The sequence below is a fragment of the Diceros bicornis genome, chromosome 12 (genome assembly GCF_020826845.1).
Source record: "Diceros bicornis minor isolate mBicDic1 chromosome 12, mDicBic1.mat.cur, whole genome shotgun sequence".
Lineage (NCBI taxonomy): Eukaryota > Metazoa > Chordata > Mammalia > Perissodactyla > Rhinocerotidae > Diceros > Diceros bicornis.
Window position 1 is genome coordinate 50,058,930 of NC_080751.1, and position 18,932 is coordinate 50,077,861.

The window sequence follows — 18,932 nt, forward strand, 5'->3', positions numbered from 1 at the left end:
CAGCTCCAAGCAGTACAAGGAAAACCTGGATTCTACTCACTTCTTTGTGTTATTTGTGTGATCACGGGGAAAATATTTTGTAGGGACCTAATGTCCTCAACTGTGAAGTCAAAAGGTTGGGCTCGAGGCAGAGGTTGGGATGATGTCCAGATTTCCCTCTGATTCTGGCATTTTACAATTCTGAAATCAAGAGCAATTCTCACCTTCACAATGGTCCCCAAGGGCAGATGCTCTGTAACCCTGGTCACAAACACAGCGGAAGGAGCCCTCAGTGTTCCTGCACTGCCCATTAGAGCAGAGATGCTGGTGCTGGCATTCATCGATATCTATGAGCAAGAGAGTAAAAAGAAACTGTAGAAGTGGTGCTTTAAAGATATTTTTAATCATTCACGTAAAGGAAGTCTATGAACTATCTGGTTTATAATTCAGATTTTTTATTATGTGAATTAAATTGATCTCTACTAAAAGGGCATTAATCACCCAGTAGGAAAAGTCCAGATGAACTTAAAATTTTAACCAATGAGCTAAGAATCTGTACATATTAATCCCACTCATTGCTCACTGATGAGTGGCAAATACTTTGCCGTAATCTGTAAACCTCCACTAAGCTTCTTGGATTTCTTTTATAGGTTCAATTCTAACACTCAACTCAAAAGCACTTAGGCCTGTGGTAGTCTAAAGTAGAGTTCAGCAAAATACAGCCCACTGCCTATTTACTGTAAATCAAGTTTTATTGGAAAATAGCACCACATATTCATACTAGCTGGCCATTGACAGAAGTTTGCTGACTCCTGATCTGAAACTGTCATGGCTCAAACTCCTTCATTTCCTTTTCACTGATTTACCCTTCAGCCCCCTAGGAATCTGGCTTCCATTCTCTCTCTCTCAATATTTTCAATTAAATAAATTAAAATCAAAATTGATTTTCTGGCCAAATCTAAAGCCCCTTTCCTCCTCTCAGCCCATCTGATATCTACAGTGCCATTGAATCTCTCTTTCTTGATTATTTGTTCTGTAACCACAGTCGTGAGCTCAGGCTCTCACACACACATGCATCAGATCCATACATAAAAGGCACAATAATTTAATGCAGGTACTCAATTATTTTACTTTCATCATTAGATTTTAAGTTTCCTGCAGGGACTATGTCTACCACATCATTTATTACTCCTTAGATGACCTAGTGGTTTACAACTAGCAGGCATTCAATTCATGTTGTTTGTTGATAGACTTTGTTCATAACATTTGAGTATTTTTATCTACTTCTGGCAATGTGAGTCTATAGGAGTTAACACAAACATCAGTTGTCACAGGGACCCCGGCACCATTGCTCTCTTCCACCCTGCTCACAGCATCATTTTGATTATCATGGCACTAGGCATATAAAATTGGTTTGCCCCTATTGATAATCTGGCAAGTGGTTCTGCATGTACCTGACTTACCTTTGGTAGTGACGTCACAGGCTCTTCAAGAAAAAGGACTATGAATATTACAGCCTTATTATATTATGTGTAGACCTCTTCTCTTATTATACATTCATTCGTAGTTTTCTATGCAGGTGGGCACTTGCTAAATGCTTAGCTAACTAAGGCCAGGGGTCATAAAATAAAAAAACTGAGAGGGACTCGTAGAATCCAGAACAAATTACTCAATTTATCTATATTATGTCAGTGTACTTGTGTGTGTTCTATCATTCTCCACTTCTAGATTAGGTATTTAATGACTTTCCATGTTCCAGAAAGGAATAATTGGCGAAGGTTATGATAATGTTGGTAGCTCCCTTTGTAGTACCATCATATATTGTCTCTTTTATAACATCCTCTCAGGAGACCTTTTTACTCATTAAATATTCAAAGTTTACATATAGATATGGATATGATTTGTTTCCTTATAATAAAACAACTGATTTTGTACAGTGTGTATTCTGTTCTTAAATAAATGATATTTCTTTTCAGCAACTCTAGACACTGGTGCTTGTCACGGGTGATACTATATCTTCAAGCTCAGGAAGCATATACTTATTGGGAAGTGAAGTAATTCTGTATGAAGTTCAATGAAATGCATAATTTTTTTTTTTTTTAAGTCTAAGGTCACCCCAAGTGAGGTCCCAAATCCTTATCACCCCCTGTAGGAATATGACATATTTCACAAACTTTATCCGTGAGTATAAGGGGGATACTATTTACTTCAGTCTTGCTGAAAAGTCTTCCTTAGTGATATTTTTAAAAAAAGGAAAAACTTTCAAAAGCTAAATACCCACAAAAACTAAGGTTATTAACATTCCACAGCATAATACCAGGCTGATATTCTGAAATCCTAGTATGTAGAATTTTCAAATGAATTTAATAGAACTGACTTTCTGCAGTAAGGAGTTATATAGAGCAATAATTTTTCTTCCTAATATTAATGTCCAGCCACTAATTAATGCCCAGATCACTAATACTATATTTTTCAAATTTAACCTTTTTCCATTCTGTTTTATTGACTTTCCTGACTTAAGTTTAAGTCCCTTGATTTCTGGCTCTATAAAGCAATTGTCTAGGTAGTTTCTCAAAGACACACTCACTTTATTCAGTGCACAATTTTTCAGGCCAGGTGCCTTAAGTGACATCACAGTAGTTCACGTTGCCATGCTCCTACCTTCACACTGGTCTTTCGCTGTTGACAGCTGGTACCCCTGCCCACAGGTGCACCTGAAGGAGCCCTCGGTGTTTTTGCACTGCCCGTTTACGCACAGATTCCCTTGCTGACATTCATCAATATCTGTAAACACAAACAATGACATTTGTCTTAAATTAGGTCTTATATCTAGAACACCTCTTTAGCTAAACTTTGAGACCATAAACCAAGCTATTGCCCCAAAGCCTTCCATTTCCAGGCTAGCCTTGTAAGTCATGACTCACAACAACAAAAAATTTCTATAAACAGAGAAAAAAGGACTACCCAGGAGAATGCAGTGCTCCCTACAATGCATTCTGGGGTTATTATTACAAAAACAATACTACTTCCTATATGAGGCATTATCAATTTTAGTATGTATCAGTCTACCAATGTTCCTCATATCAACCTCAGTGTGCTGAACTATACAACAGAAATACTTATAAAGAGATGATAAATTTATAAGTAAAAGCTACTTTTAACACAACACAAAGCCCTTCGCCACCTCTCTCATATTTTGGATGTAACAGAAACACAATATGAAATATTGTAGAGTTGAAAACAGAAGACAGAACCTCAAGCACAAAATAAGGGCTACTAGGCAATTTGTAGACCTGTAGAGTTTCAGGAAAGAAGGCAGAATTAAAGCTCTATCAAGAATTTTAAAAACAAAACCATAATGTAGGCAGTTATGGAGGGAAATAGAAATTTCTTTTGTATTTAGAATAAGCTGAAAAAGTATAAGGTCAAACAGTTGTGTTAAAGGACATTGAACTCATTTTCAAAGCAACAAGGAAAGCAAAGAGAAACAATGGTACTATCACAACAGCTGCTGGAGTGTCAAAGGAGAAAATGATGAGTGAGGATTTTTTTAAATGCTTTGATTAAACATAAAGCTATTGACTGAGAAAGAATATAATTTTTTTCTAAATGTTCTAGAAAATGTCATGTCTATGAATTTATACAAATGAAGAAAGGATTGGCCTCATCAATAACTTGAACACTTGTGGTAGAAGCAGAATTAGTTTTCTAAAATGGTTTTATTTGGCCATTAAGTTGGTCTGATCTAATTAGATAATTCTGTCTTGCCTTGTCTGTGCAATACAGCCTCAGAATGTTCTGCTGAATGGCTAGTCAGTTTGTAAGAGTTTATGAACATTAAAACATGGTAGGATTGATCTTCACCACCTATACCACAGGTCTGTCATGAGGATTAGTTGAGAGAATAAATGAAAAACATACCAGCCCTATACTCAGAGTGGGAGAAAAGAGCCCTAATCTAAAAAGAGCAGAATTTGTTTTAAGGAAATTGTGTCCTAAAGATCAATGTCTGACTAATGTTTTCTTTTAAAAATATCTTATTATTTAAAATGCATCTAAAAGTTTTTGCCAGAAGAACTCAATTAACTGCACAGTCCTTCCCCTCAAGTATTATTGACAATTACCTGTTTCCTGAGCAAAGCTGCATTTCTTAACCTCTAATGAGGTATCAACCTTTTGAATTTTATCCTGATACAAGCACGGTGTCAGGTTATCTCTTGTTTCCTGAAAAAGCTCACATAAACTATGAATGTAATTGGAGTTCAGGAATTTATTTCTTATTTTACTTAATTTTTTAATAGAAATTAGTTTACTAGAAACTTTTGTTTGTTTTACTTATTGTGTTACTGATCTCTTTTGTTTATAAATAAGTCTGGCTGCCAACTGTTGACTGCCAATAGAGCAATTAAACATGCGAGCTGAATTTCATTTTAAGAATTATTTTATACCTTTTCAGTGCTCTAAGTCTATTATTAGCTTTAGGAATAGTCAGCAGCAAATAACAGTCTACATTATATTTTCTTTCAGCACATTCTATAAAATCCTTGAGATGTCAGTTCAAGAATTTATAAGCCCAACAATACCTCATATAGCTGGTTGGATCTCATGTAACGTATGACAACGTTTTTAGTGCTTTGGACTCCTTTTGACTCTCTCAAAGAAGATGACAAATTAAGCATTCCCATGTGAAGATGTCTGCAGGAAAAATATACCCTCCACTCCAAGTACTGTCAAGATATGCCAGACATCTTAGATAAGCTACTCATTTATGTTGGGAAGACTGTCAGAATTCATTATAAGTAATGACACACACATTTGGAATAACTGGAGGCAACCCAGTTATCTTGAATAAGGTGATTTTTGGGTCTTCAAAATGACCAAGGGGAGCAGAGGCAGCTTAATTCTACAGATAAATAGCATTTTTCTTTTCTGAATACGGACAAAATTCCTACGACAAAAGAAGGCTCTCTAATAAAACAGGCATGCAAGATAAATGTCTTCGTTCTTTTGTGCCAAGAGATGAATAGAAAATATTATTCTCTGCGAAAGGTACTTCTTTAAGGGACTTTTTGCGTATATTACTATGACAAGTCCAACTCACAGTTAAAATAGAGACTATCTCTAGGTATTTATAAATTTAGGACATACAGTACTAAAATGTACAGATATAAAGAAATAAATAATAAATTAATACATTAGATAATGTATTTACAACCTGAAAAAAGTTGTCAGCACATTTAGTAAGACGGAGACAAGGTCAATATTTAGGACTATCAACAAGGTGAGACTGGCAGAGTTGCTGGGATGTTGGAACAGGGACAGATTTACGATCTGGGAAGAATGAGACATCTGTGAGCTGATGCAGTTTGAGAAACATTATGAAATAACTAAAGAAAAAAGATGTTATACAATTTATTCTTGTAAAAAGGAAGGACTTTGATGGGGGGGTAAGGAAAACATGTAGTGCATATGTAGGCTTTTAAAGCAGAAGATGGGGATCCGGCCTGATCTTATCCCAGATAAGAGTAATGGAAAGACACAAGGAGAATCCGAGTAGGAGGCTAGGTTAAATGGCAAGCGGAGATAACAGCCCGTTCCCACCTCCAAGCTTTGACATGTGCTGTTTCCTCTGCCTTCTAAGTTTATCTCCTCACTGTATTCAATATTTTAAGATCAGTTCAAATAGCAACACCTCTGTGAAGCACTTGCATAAGCAGAATTAGTCACATGCTTCTTGGCTTTGACAGAACTTTGTACGTGCCTATAATTTGGCGAATAACGACATCAACCACAACATGTGCCATGCTCTGCCCCTGCATCATCTCGTTCTCCATGTACTATCTCTGTTCCTCTATTATCTCATCCATTCCTCCCATCAGCCCTAGAAGGTACCATTACTGTTGGCTTTTTGCAGATGAGAAAGTAAGGCTTAGCAAAGTAAGATAACTTATCCAAGCTCACACAGCTTCTGAGTATCCCAGCTAGTATCTGATATACTGTTTTGCTTTTTAACTAAATTTTTTTTATGGATTTTATTTGGATTTCACTAATTTTTCCATTCATATCCTCTTTCTGTTCCAGGATCCAATCCAGGGTACCACATTGCATTTAGGTGTCTTGTCTCCCCAGTGAGTCTTTGTTTTTCACAACCTTAACTGTCTTGAGGGAATGGGCCAGAATCCAGTAGAATGTCCCCAATCTGGATTTGTCTGATGTTTTTCTCATGCTTCGAGTGGGGTTATGGGTTTTTTTAAAAAGAATGCACAGAGGTGAAGTGCCTTGATCCTCACATAGTTTCAGGGGTACATGACATCACTGATGTTAACCTACATCACTTGGCACTTTACTATGTATAATTATCTGTTGCAGGTTTGCATCTCTTCCAAGGAGTAAAAGTTCTTTGACAGATTATAGCCTCTCAATAACATCTGCAGTTGAACACAGTGCCTGGAACAGGTTGGTTCCTTGATACACCTGAGAGGAAGGAAAGGAAAGATGAAGAGGAGTTTCTATAGCAGCCCAGCAGGGTGCCACACAGATTGGAAAATACGAGTGTTCCTAGGGGTGGCATCAACTTATGGTGTAAATTCTCGGGTGCTAGAAAGACCTATCAAAGAGGAGCAGGTTCAGCTGGGATGGCAATGGACAAGAGTAAGAGAATGGTAATGAGCCAATCATTCAAGATGTGTTTACTCTGAGCATTATCCCTTTAAGGAGTACAATTCCCCTATTTAAGGGATGACATGAGATCTGGAAATCTGAGATTATTTATCCAAAGTTGCAGAGCAAACCACTGGAAGAGCCATGATTCCGGCAAGCAGTGAGGAAGAAGATGGGTATGCAAGGCAGGATAACACGAGTAAGTGCTTGGGTCAAAACAAGCACAGAATATTCACAGGGCAGTTGTGACATCAACTTGATGGGTCAGAAAATCCAAGATGAAGAAAGCAGTAGTGACAAATTTGGAGTATGAAAGGTGGGGACAGATTACCAGAGTTTTCATGAATAAGCAGATGAAAAGAAGCAAGCAGATTGAGAAGAAAGAAAATAACATGACAGAATATGGCAATAAACTAGACACAGCAGTCAAACAAAGATGAATAAAAACTTTTAATGCTGAGATCTTCACCCACCATTAACCCTGTGTATGGGGGAAGAAATAATACCTTTCAGACAATTCTCATGTTTGATCCTGTCTGATGCGATGCCTGGCTTAAAGAGTCAGTAGGAAAGCTGTAGACGTGGGCCAGGAGGAAAAGGACAAGGAGAAAAGGGACACATGCCTACTTTATGTGCTGCACTGTGAGTGGCTGGTACTCTTGTTGTTTGAAAGGAGCAAGGCACCAAATTCAGATGTCTGTAAATCCCCTACTGCCAGTGGGAGATGCCTCAATTCTTACAGGATGGTAGGGTATGCATTTACTGCCTGTCTACCATAGTGAGAAATTAATCACCACCCTAGATTCTTCACTTACACTGAGACACTCACTTAGAAAAGAAGAAAAATTTTACTTATTTCCTCTCTTTTTCCCTCTGAAAGAGTATGCTTTTATGTATAAAAGCAGTGGAAGAAACCAGAAAGGAAACAATCTCTAGTTTTGACCACAGAATAATTAAAATTTCTTTTAAAAAAAGAATTATAAAAAGAAAAATTAGGGAAACCTTGGATAAAATACAGCAAAAAAGGTATATGTAATATACGTATACATGTACAGAGGTTGATACATTATATATAAAGTGTTCATATACTTTGATTTAAAACCTCATAAATGGTAAAAGATATTAACATAAATTTACAAAAGAGAAAATAGAAATGTTTAAGTTTTTATTCATTAGAAACTATTATATATTATAATTATACAATTTAAAAATAATTTAAGTTATATTACTTATTAATGAAATAAATGTTTAAAAATTTGAAGTGTTCAGGGAATTTTTAAAAGAAGTAAGCTTTAAGATAAATATTAAACCTTTTTAGAATAAAAAAAAATTTTAAAAATTAGAAATCAGTTTTCTACGAAAATAGTAAAAAACATTCAGAAAATTTTACCCAATAATTCCACTTTTATAAAGAAATAATCCTAAAATTCAGACAAAGGTTTCTTTTTATAAAATGAAGCCTGATGTACATATATTTTTACATAACAATGAGAAGTGGGGAAAAATGTGTTTGTTCAACATCTGAAGAACAGCAAGAAAATGATGATAAAGCAGTATATTTGTTTTTTTGTTTGTTTTTTTGTTTTGTTTTGTTTTTGTTTATTGCAGTAACATTGGTTTATAACATTGTAAAAATTTCAGGGGTACATCACTACACCTCCACTTCTGCACAGATTACATCACGTTCACCGCCAAAACACCAACTAAAACCCATCACCACACACATGTACCGAACCATCCCCTTCACCTCCCTCCCTCCCCCCCTCCCCCCGGCAACCACCAAACCAATCTCTGTCCCTATGTGTTTGTTTATTGTTGTTATTATCTACTACTTAATGAAGGAAATCATATGGTATTTGACCTTCTCCCTCTGACTTATTTCACTTCGCCTAATACCCTCAATGTCCATCCATGTTGTCACAAATGGCTGGATTTCATCATTTCTTATGGCTGAGTAGTATTCCATTGTGTATATATACCACAGCTTCTTTATCCATTCGTCCCTTGATGGGCACTTAGGTTGCTTCCAAGTCTTGGCTATTGTGAATAACGCTGCAATGAACACAGGGGTGCATGTACCTTTACAAATTGGTGTTTTCAAGTTCTTTGGATAAATACCCAGCAGTGGAATAGCTGGATCATATGGTAGTTCTAACCTTGATTTTTTGAGGAATCTCCATACTGTTTTCCATAGTGGCTGCACCAGTTTGCACTCCCACCAGCAGTGTATGAGAGTTCCCTTCTCTCCACATCCTCTCCAACACATGTTGTTTCCTGTCTTGTTAATTATAGCCATTCTGACGGGCGTGCGGTCATATCTCATTGTAGTTTTGATTTGCATTTCCCTGATAGTTAGTGATTTTGAACATCTTTTCATGTGTCTGTTGGCCATCTGTATATCTTCTTTGGAGAAATGTCTGTTCAGGTCTTTTGCCCATTTTTTAATTGGGTTGGTAGTTTTTTTGTTGTTGAGATGCATGAGTTCTTTATATATTTTGGAGATTAAGCCCTTATCAGATGTATGGTTTGCAAATATCTTCTCCCAATTGTTAGGTTGTCTTTTCGTTTTGTTGATGGTTTCCTTTGCTGTGCAGAAGCTTTTTAGTTTGATGTAGTCCCATTTATTTATTTTTTCTATTGTTTCTCTTGCCTGGTCAGACGTGGTGTTTGAAAAGATGTTGTTAAGACCGATGTTGAAGAGCGTACTGCCCATGTTTTCTTCTAGAAGTTTCACAGTTTCAGGTCTTACATTCAAGTCTTTAATCCATTTGGAGTTAATTTTTGTGTATGGTGTAAGGTAAGGGTCTACTTTCATTTTTTTGCATGTGGCTATCCAGTTTTCCCAACACCATTTGTTGAAGAGACTTTCTTTTCCCCATTGTATATTCTTGGATCCTTTGTCAAAGATTAGCTGTCCATAGATGTGTGGGTTTATTTCTGGGCTTTCGATTCTATTCCATTGATCTGTGTGTCTGTTTTTGTAAAGCAGTATATTTGAATATTATGAAGCCTTTCAAAGTAATGTTTGAAAGGAGTTATGAGATGTAAAATGCTTATGACATACTATTAAGTGACAAAAAGCAAAAGACACAAATTGTACATAGAATGTAACTATATAAAATATCCATGAGGTATAAATATCTGTGAATGCAATGAGACTATTTATCATTTTTACTTTTTTGCATTTGCTAAATTTTCTACAATGACTGTATGTTATATTTTTATAGCATATTTTTTCTTTTTTTTTTTTTGGTGAGGAAGATTGTCCCTGAGCTAACATCCATGCCAATCTTCCTCCATTTTGTATGTGGGACACTGCCACAGCATGGCTTGATGAGTGGTATGTAGATCCATGCCTGGGATCCAAACCCACAAACCCCAGGCCGCCGAAGCAGAGCACGCAAACTTAACCACTACCACTGAGCCAGCCTCTATGGCAATTTCATTGAGATAATTTACATACCATACAATTCACCTGTTTAAAGTGTACAATTCAATAGTTTCTAGTATATTCACAGTGTGTGCAACTGCATGTATTGTTTTTATAACCAAAAAAGTTAAATAGATCTGTGGTTTATAGATGCTCTCTACAAATACATTGTTTTCCTTTATGTAAATAGATATGTATTTAACTGCAATGAGGAATCACTTTCAAAAATGCCAACCAAAATGTGCTCCAAGTAGCTCAGTCAAAATAAATGACAAGCAGCATGGTTCCCTTTTCTAAGGCTAGTTACTCTAATATATTTTTAAATGCGGTTCAAAGAAAAAAGAGAAATTTGATCACAGTCTTTACCTTTACAGTGCTTGTGGTCTGGAGTCGGGGCATAGCCCTTGTGGCACGAACACATGTAGGAGCCTTCAAGGTTGGAGCAAGTACCATTTGTGCAGACCTTTGGTTCCAGGCATTCATCCACATCTTGAAGAATGTTGCATAATGGAAAGGAAAAAAACCAAAAACAAAGACGAAGAGAGAAAAAAGAAAACATGAATAATGTTGAATTTGTTTAGAAATGGAAATAATTAATAATAATAATTGATAATAATAATAATAATTGATCTTCAAAAGAGGGGCAGATTCTTTAAGATAAGCTTTCAAATCAGCCCTTAAGAAGAAAAGCAGCTCTGATGTGAGCTGCATGTATGATGGTTCTATGCCTTAATTTATTTTCTGCAAAGTAACTCAAAAAAGGAACCAAACATGCTCTAGGAATAAATTCAGTGGAAGGCTTGCTATAGGGAGGAGGGAGAAAGTGAGGTGGTCTTAGAACAATATCCCCTACAAAATAAAATATTCCAAAGAGTCAAAGATGTATTGAGGTCTACTTAGAGAAGTGATGAGTTCAGTTGGATGTAAGGGTTCGCAGAAGCAACAGATATGACTCCTGACCCAGCGAAACCACAAGAACAGTTGTAACAGAAAGGCAAGAAAAAACTCTGATAAAATGTTCTAGGATGGCATTGAATCAGTATGATAAAAACCAATCTAGGGGCCAGCCCCATGGCCTAGTGGTTAAGTTCGGCGTGTTCCACTTCAGTGGCCCAGGGTTCAGTTCCTGGCCACGGAGCAGACCTACACCACTCGTCGGTGGCCATGCTGTGGTGGCAACCCACATACAAAATAGAGGAAGACTGGCACAGATGTCAGCTCAGGGCAAATCTTCCTCAGCAAAAAAAACAACCAATCTCGGGGACAAACATAAGCCTATTTATTGGATGGTTTGAAGGTAGGGTATAGGCTGAGGAGGAAGATAAAATAATAGCTAATCTTTATTAAACACTTATTCCATGCAGGCACTAATGGCTTTACATACATTATTTTATTTAATCCTACCAAAACCCATACAAGCTAACTGTTCTTACACAGGAGGAAACTGAGACTTAGAGATGTTTAATAGTCTGCCCAAGGCCACACAGTTAGACAATGGTGGCTCAAATTTGTATCCAGTCAGCCTAATTCCAAAGACCATCCTTTTAACCTGACTATAAGTTTCTGTCATAGGCAAAGTTATGTCTAGTGAAAAAACCAGTTAAAGAGAGAATGTATGTGTTTATGTTTGTTTTTATTATTTGCTAACAGCATTTATATTGAAAAAATCCTCTAGGTGTTCATTATTTTCATTCAACAAACATTCATTAAAGATCCTACTAGAATTGCGTTAATTCAAAAAGAAAAATTTGAGTTCTGTGCTCCATTTGAATGTCCTTGGGTAAGTTCACTGTATGCTGCAGTGGGAAGACACATAATGTAGCATGAATAACTAAAAACTTAAAGAGGAGACACTTAAACCACAAAGTGCTAAAAATGGACACACACCATCCCAATTTAGGCTTAATTTTATAGCGGTCTGTAACTTAAAGCATCTTAATCAGAAGGCAGACAAACAATAAGGAGGAAAAGGCTCTTGATTGCATCCACTTCATTTTACAATGCCCACCACAAAGCAATACAGCTTCCCCCTCTCTTAATATTAACAAGCACATGAACACATAAACTACACAGATCTAGTTTTAGGTCAGCAATCTAGAGTTTAGATTGCATTCATCTGCATTGCATTTCCCTAAAACTGTATTTACCTTTCTTACAATGGAATTCAGAAACAGAGTATTACCAAAATGAGGCAAAGGGGTGTGTGTGTGCGCGTGTGTGCACACGCAAGTGCATTCCATATGCATACTGAGAACAGCCAAGCAATTAGCACTGCCTAGGTGTTCTACCTTGCTTTCACAAAATCACTAATTATGGTGAACCAACCCTACTCCCTGACAACAAAAATAGCACTTCCAGACTGACTCATTATCCATCCTTTCTTTGGTTGTGGGAGTCCACTTCTGTAAACATTGAAAGCAAACAACTTGAAAGAGGAAGCCAAACATCGAAGCCAAAGTAAATAATGAGATAGAATGAACCTAGACACTAGGCAGGGAAATTCCAGACAGCAATGTTAAAATGTCATGTCTAGTATCTGGTTTGGTTTCAAAAATGTTAACAAGTTGAAAAATGTATGGATTGTTCTCCTTAATTATTCACGCACCAGGGAAAGTGATTTATAGGGGCTGCAGAATGTAACAGCAAAATCCATTTCTAAGACCATATTTTCTCTAGTTAAAGTAAATTAACAGGCATTGCAGATTACCATTCATGAGATACTTACAAAACTTCTAGTTTGCCAGGCTACTACCATAATTAACAATAAAGCAGAATGCCCTGAAATATCTAGGGTAGCCTGATGTGTTTACCCTTTCCTTTATTATTACAGACATAATTGCATGGAACCAGAATCCTGTCAAGTCACTTATTTATATGTAAGTAGAACTGTTGGAATCAAATGAATACTTAATGGAGCTTATGCTCTTAAGGAAATAACTGTATAGTAAAATATCACTAAAGATCTCTATATGAGGTCAAAAGGTACAAACTTACAGCTATAAGTAAGTCATGGGGATGTAATGTACAGCATGGTGACTACAGTCAATAATACTGTGCTGCATATTTGAAACTTGCTAAGAAAGTGGATTATTTATTTATTTATTTATTTATTTATTTATTTTTGCTGAGGAAGAGTTGCCCTGAGCTAACATCTGTCACCAATCTTCCTCTTTTCCTTGAGGAAGATTTGCCCTGAGCTAACATCTGTGCTAATCTTCCCCTATTTCGTACGTGGGTCACCACCACAGCACAGCTGATGAGTGGTGTAGGTCCGCGCCCGGGACCTGAACCTGCAAACTCGGGCCGCCAAAGCAGAGCGCACTGAACTTAACCACTAGGCCATAGGGCTCGCCCAAGAGTGGATCTTAAAAGTCTTCATCACAAGACAAAAAAGAAAAAAAAATTTGTAACTATATATAGTGACGGATGTTAACTAGACATTGTGGTGATCATTTCACAATATATACAAATTTCAAATTGTTATGTTGTGCACATGAAACTCATAATGTTATATGTCAATTATACCTCAATAAAAAAAAATCTCTATATAGAAGAAAGGTACCTAGAGCAGGGCCTCTAGATGTAAAAGGAGGGAAACAAACTCAATGTTTTATCTTTAGCCCAGACCTGTCACCTAAACTGCAGATCCCTGCATCTAATTGGTCAGTCCACTGGACATCTCCACTTGACGTCCTCTAGGCACCTCTAAGAAGGTGCCAAACTGGCCAAACTGATCTTTCCTCGTGCCTTCTTTTTATGCTGTCTCCCACGTCAATACGTGGTACCACCACCCACTCCAATGTCCAGTTCAGAAACTTGGGAGTCATTCTTTCTGGATTCCTTACTCTCCCTCTTTCTCCACATTCACTTTATTACCAACGCATATCAATTCTACCTTCCAAATATCTCTCGAATACACCCACTGTATTTCATTCCTATTACTACCAGCCTCTCTCACATGGGTTACTGCCACAGTCTTTTAAGTTGTTTCTCTACTTCACATCCTGCCCTCTCTAATCCATTACCCAGCTTGCAGCCAGAATAATCTTTCAAAATGACAAATCCAATCAAAGGTGTGGCTCCTCCGCCTTAAAAAGCTTCAATGGTTTCCAGCATTTTTCAATTTAGTCAAGGGCACAAACTGGTGGGGCCCAGAGTGGTATTAACAGGAAGCCTGGCCCCCACTATCCTTACTTCCAACCATTGGGAGGGTCAATGTCATGGGAAGCAAGGTGGTCCCTACCCACCCCACCATCCATCACCCAGAGCCCCTTACCCTTGCAGCAGAGGAAGATGGTTATGCCTTTTCCATATTGGAGCTCAAACCTCATCTTACTCCAGGATTATAGTTTCACAGAAGAGTCATATTACCCAAATTCTTACAGTGCACATACATAATGAATTCAAAATGGAAACATCATGAAAAATACTGTGTCCATAGAAAAATGGGTTCCAAACTCAAAAAAAAACAAAAACAAAAAACAATTTACCAATAGCCTTTTAGGACATAATGTGACATTCGCCATTTGGTGAATTAAACCTCCCACAGTAAGGAAGTTGCCAATGGTTTACAAGGACAGCACTTTGTGGATATGATAGTCCAAAAGTTTACGAATCCACCTCCCTATACTATCACCCAATCCAATTCGATCCTTCTCAACTACAATACCCTGAGAGACTCTAACAAATGCCTTGTTGAAAACTAGATATGCCATGCCTGTAGGATTTCCTGATCCACTATTCTAACAGCCCTATCAGAGAGGCAGTCAGGACAGTCTGGCATGATTTGTCCCTAATGAACTTTGGCTGATTCTTATGATCATCACTTCCTTTTAAAAATGTTTCACCTCATCATTCAAACCCTGCAGTCTACAGTTCTTTGTCAAGATCAACATGAAGTTCAGCGGTCATTAGTTTCCAAACTTCACCTTCTTTCTTCTTTGGGGGGAAATGAGGACATTAATCTCTCTCCTTTCTGCTTTCTGGCAACTTGCCGTTCTCCACAATTTCACAAAGATGACTCCCAGCTGGTCAGCAATCCCACCTGCAAATTCTCTCATTGCCTTGGGATATAATTCATCTGGGTTGGGAACCGTTTTGAAATTTCCCTTCCTAATATCCTGGGAACACACCAGACTGCCTGAAGCCCCTCCCTGGGCATGACCTCTACCATACAGAGGGTATTCAGCGGCAGACTTCACACAAGTCAGCCCAAGGCTGTGCTGCCCACTTCCACTTCAAGTCTGCCCAAGGCTGTGCTGCCCGCTTCCACTTCACCTATCAGCTCCTTGGGGTTGGTCAGAATTGGTTCCAGAGCAACAGTTTACCTGCATTACTTCCTATACTTGCAAGGAGAGGAATCTGTCAACACTGTAAACCGGTCATTTTTCTGAGGCCATTCAGCCTCATGTAATTCCTTAGTCACCAACATAGACTTCAATGAGTGAGCACCATTTGATAGGTGAAGAAAATGTCTTATGCTATCACTATAGTTACATGAAAATACAGGATTACTCCTCGCCCCAAACATGCCATTACTTCAATTATTGCTCAACTATTCTTCACACATAGTCTTTTATACTAAAGATGATAGGAGAAAATATTTGACAGAAAAGTGAGCATGGCAAAATGAGAGACAGATGCTGGTTAGGCTAGTGTGATGAAACCACCTCAACTGCACAGGAGGTACAGTAAATCCTCAGGATCTCAGCGTCCCCCACCCCCCAGACCCGCCCCATCAATTCTGACCAAGTTAAAATATGCAGTAGCAGGGCTGCCTACAAAAATATGTTATACATTCCTCAAAGACTCATCACTGCTTTTCAGAATTGGAAAACAGCCCATGCTATGTACAGATAAAGAGCCAAGGATGATCTCAGAAAATCATTCCACTAATCCCACCGAATCACTGGCTTCCTACTTTACCTTTCCAAAAGAACATATTGTCTTTCAGGAAAACTCAGCTAGGGCTATCTCTGGTACAGGTCTGCCATCTCAGAGTCTAGAATCCTGACCTATTATTACTGTTGCTTGCAAGGGATGATTCCAGCCCACATGGATCACTCCTTTCTATAAACTTTTTTCCTTATTATCTTAATTGTTTTGTTCTCTAATTTTCTTGGGTGTACATGAGAGATACATGGGATATCATACAGAACAAAACACTAGCTTTGGAGATAAAAGACCTGGGATCATGTCCTAGCTCTGTCATTTATTACCTACGACCTTGAGCAAGCCTATTAACCTATTTGGGTTATCAATTTCTATATCTGTACTACAGGGATGATTGCAATGAGGATCAAATGAAACAATAAAGACACTTTGTAAATTATAAAAAGAGAATTTTTTTGTTATCATAATATCTAGTCTTCCCACATAGGCATGTTTCTGCCTCCAAAAATAGTTCTTTGTTTTTTATTGAGATATAATTGACGTATAACATTGTGTAAGTTTAAGTGATGATTTGATACACTTATATACTGCAAATTGACTAACACCATAGTGGTAGCTCATACCTCTATCACAACACATAATTATCATTTCTTTTTTGTGATGAGAACAATTAAGATCTAGTCTCTTAGCAACTTTGAAGTTTATAATACAGTATTGCTGACTATAATCACTATGCTGTGCATCAGATATCTAGGACTTATTTACCTAGTAGCTGCACATTTCTACCCTTAAACCACATCTCCCCAATTCCCCCATCCCCCAGACCTTTACCATTCTACTCTGTTTTGCTTTGCATTTTTACAACTTCAAATCTTCTCTGGCATCTAGAGTTAGATGCTCAATAATAACTTAGTGACTGACTAGAAGACTCCTTTAGCATATAATGATTTAGGGACAGGCTGATGTTTGCACATTTTATAATATCTGCAAAAGGTAGATGCTGAGCTCAGTTGCCATCTTACATAAAAAAATAAATATAAGATGAAAGTCTTCAATTTCAGATGTCTATGAATATTTGTATATTTCATAAAGGTTAACAATGAATCTTAAAATCTGAAAATAAATCCTAGTGTCAAAAGAACTCCTAGAACAATGAGCTCTCCGTGTTTATCCTATAAGTCCTCTGCGCCTGGTTTCGGTTAAGACTGTGGCTAACCAGTTGTCAAGTGGATTGAATGATACTAAGTTCTTCAAATGCCTAAGACCTATTACATTTAGAAAACTTAAATGGGAGTCACAAAGTCATCATTAACTTAATTACAGGCTGACAGAGAAAGATTACTCTGATAAAAATCTCAGAAACTTGTGTCCCCGGGTCACATGGTCTGCCACAGACTCAACTATACAGCAAGACAATAAAGTAAACTAAAAAAGGGATCTCTAGAGACATCCACTAGGGGATAGATACTGTGTCTTACGAAGGTGAGCAAAGAAAATGAAGTGAAAGAATGGAACCAGCAGTATTGCAGAGGCTGAAACATTAGTTAGGAATAATCAATGACCCTACAAAGAAGCATTATGATTCTCAAGAAGTATATTCCAGCTAAAACAAGAATGCTCAGAAGTTGAAAGGATATGATAAGATTAAGATTACTTAAATTCATAAGAGAAAGGTCCTATGACATAGGGAGAGTTAAAAACTATATGAGATGAGCTTCAAGAAAGCCAAAGAGAAGACAGTTATACATAGAACTTAGATATATAATTTACTTTAACAGGTATCAGTTATTGCATTTCTTCTATTTCAGGACAAAGGAGCTAAAGGGGAGGGTAATAGTGTTGGTGGAAGAAGGGTTATAAGATTTCTTGGGTCCTACCTTGGGTCAGACACCTTACTAGGTGCTTTATATCACTTATTTAAACTCTGACAATAAACCCAATGAAGAAAGTATTTCAATCCTCATTTTACAAATATTGAAACTAAGCTTCAGAGAGGTCACATAGCCCGAAATCTTAATTCAGGGAAATATGATCTTTATATCCAAGTTACTGAATGTACCTTTAAACAATTAAATATTAGAGAGAATTTCCTTTGGGGGACGGCTCTGGTCGGGTTTGAATCAGGCTAACTCGTCTTGAGTCAAGAGAAACCTGTAAATTGAGTACCTGACAGGCTGGCTTCCCTAAAGAAAGAATCAGGTTAAAGCAGCCAGTTGGAACCAGCCAGAACTCGGGGTGATGAAAGAGTCACTAGAGGCGGGGATGGAGCGGGCATCACCCCCAGGCTGAATGTGAGGTCCAAGGAATACAGTGTTGAATGATGAAAGGGGCTCTCAAGAGAGGACTGAAATCCACAACTTGAGAGAAGCAGCTACATTAACAGAGGAGCCAACAAGAGTTGCCAAAATGCATTAAGGGATAGATATTTTGAAAGTGGAATAAACTATTGAGAATGAAGGATCGTATGCTCTGAACTAAACACTAGGAAACAGTGTGGTCCCCCAGGCAACACCTGCTAACATTTTACCTGTTTCTGTGCAAAATAATTTCAGTTCTAATTCATAAATCAAGGAGAAGCATCAATCAGTAAGATCCAGCTAACATGGCATGAATACAAAGATGCCATTAACAGTTTCAGCAAGTTCACCATTTAGTCAGTTAAAGAAGCAGAAAGTGTAACTGGCATCAAATCTCTGCAGGTATAAGGGTGAAAATAGCACTTCTTAATTCTTAATGAAACCATTTAATAGAAAAAAAGAGCCAAATTGACATGAAGGTAGACAAGTTTTAAAAAAAAAACCCATAAGTATAATGACAACAAATGAAAGTAGTATTATGTAAAACACTGTACAACTTTAATTATAATAATTTTAAAAATATGCAGTCAGTGAGAGGAGAGTGGTAGAAAAAGAAGGATACTAAGATTTATGGAATAGAATAGAATAGTGGGGTAGGGATTATCATCTCTAAC

General features: G+C 37.4%; 1 protein-coding gene across 18 annotated transcripts in view; it reads right to left on the reverse strand.

Moving 5' to 3' along the window:
* Positions 1–18,932, reverse strand: part of LTBP1 (latent transforming growth factor beta binding protein 1) — a 381,680-nt gene that overhangs the window by 84,279 nt on the left and 278,469 nt on the right. For all 18 annotated transcript variants that reach the window (XM_058551457.1, XM_058551453.1, XM_058551456.1 and 15 more), the window contains 3 exons: positions 10,436–10,558; positions 2,641–2,763; positions 204–326 (listed from right to left, as the gene is read on the reverse strand). In XM_058551457.1, the coding sequence (XP_058407440.1) occupies positions 204–326; positions 2,641–2,763; positions 10,436–10,558 (369 nt within the window). The remainder of the gene's footprint in view (positions 1–203; positions 327–2,640; positions 2,764–10,435; positions 10,559–18,932) is intronic.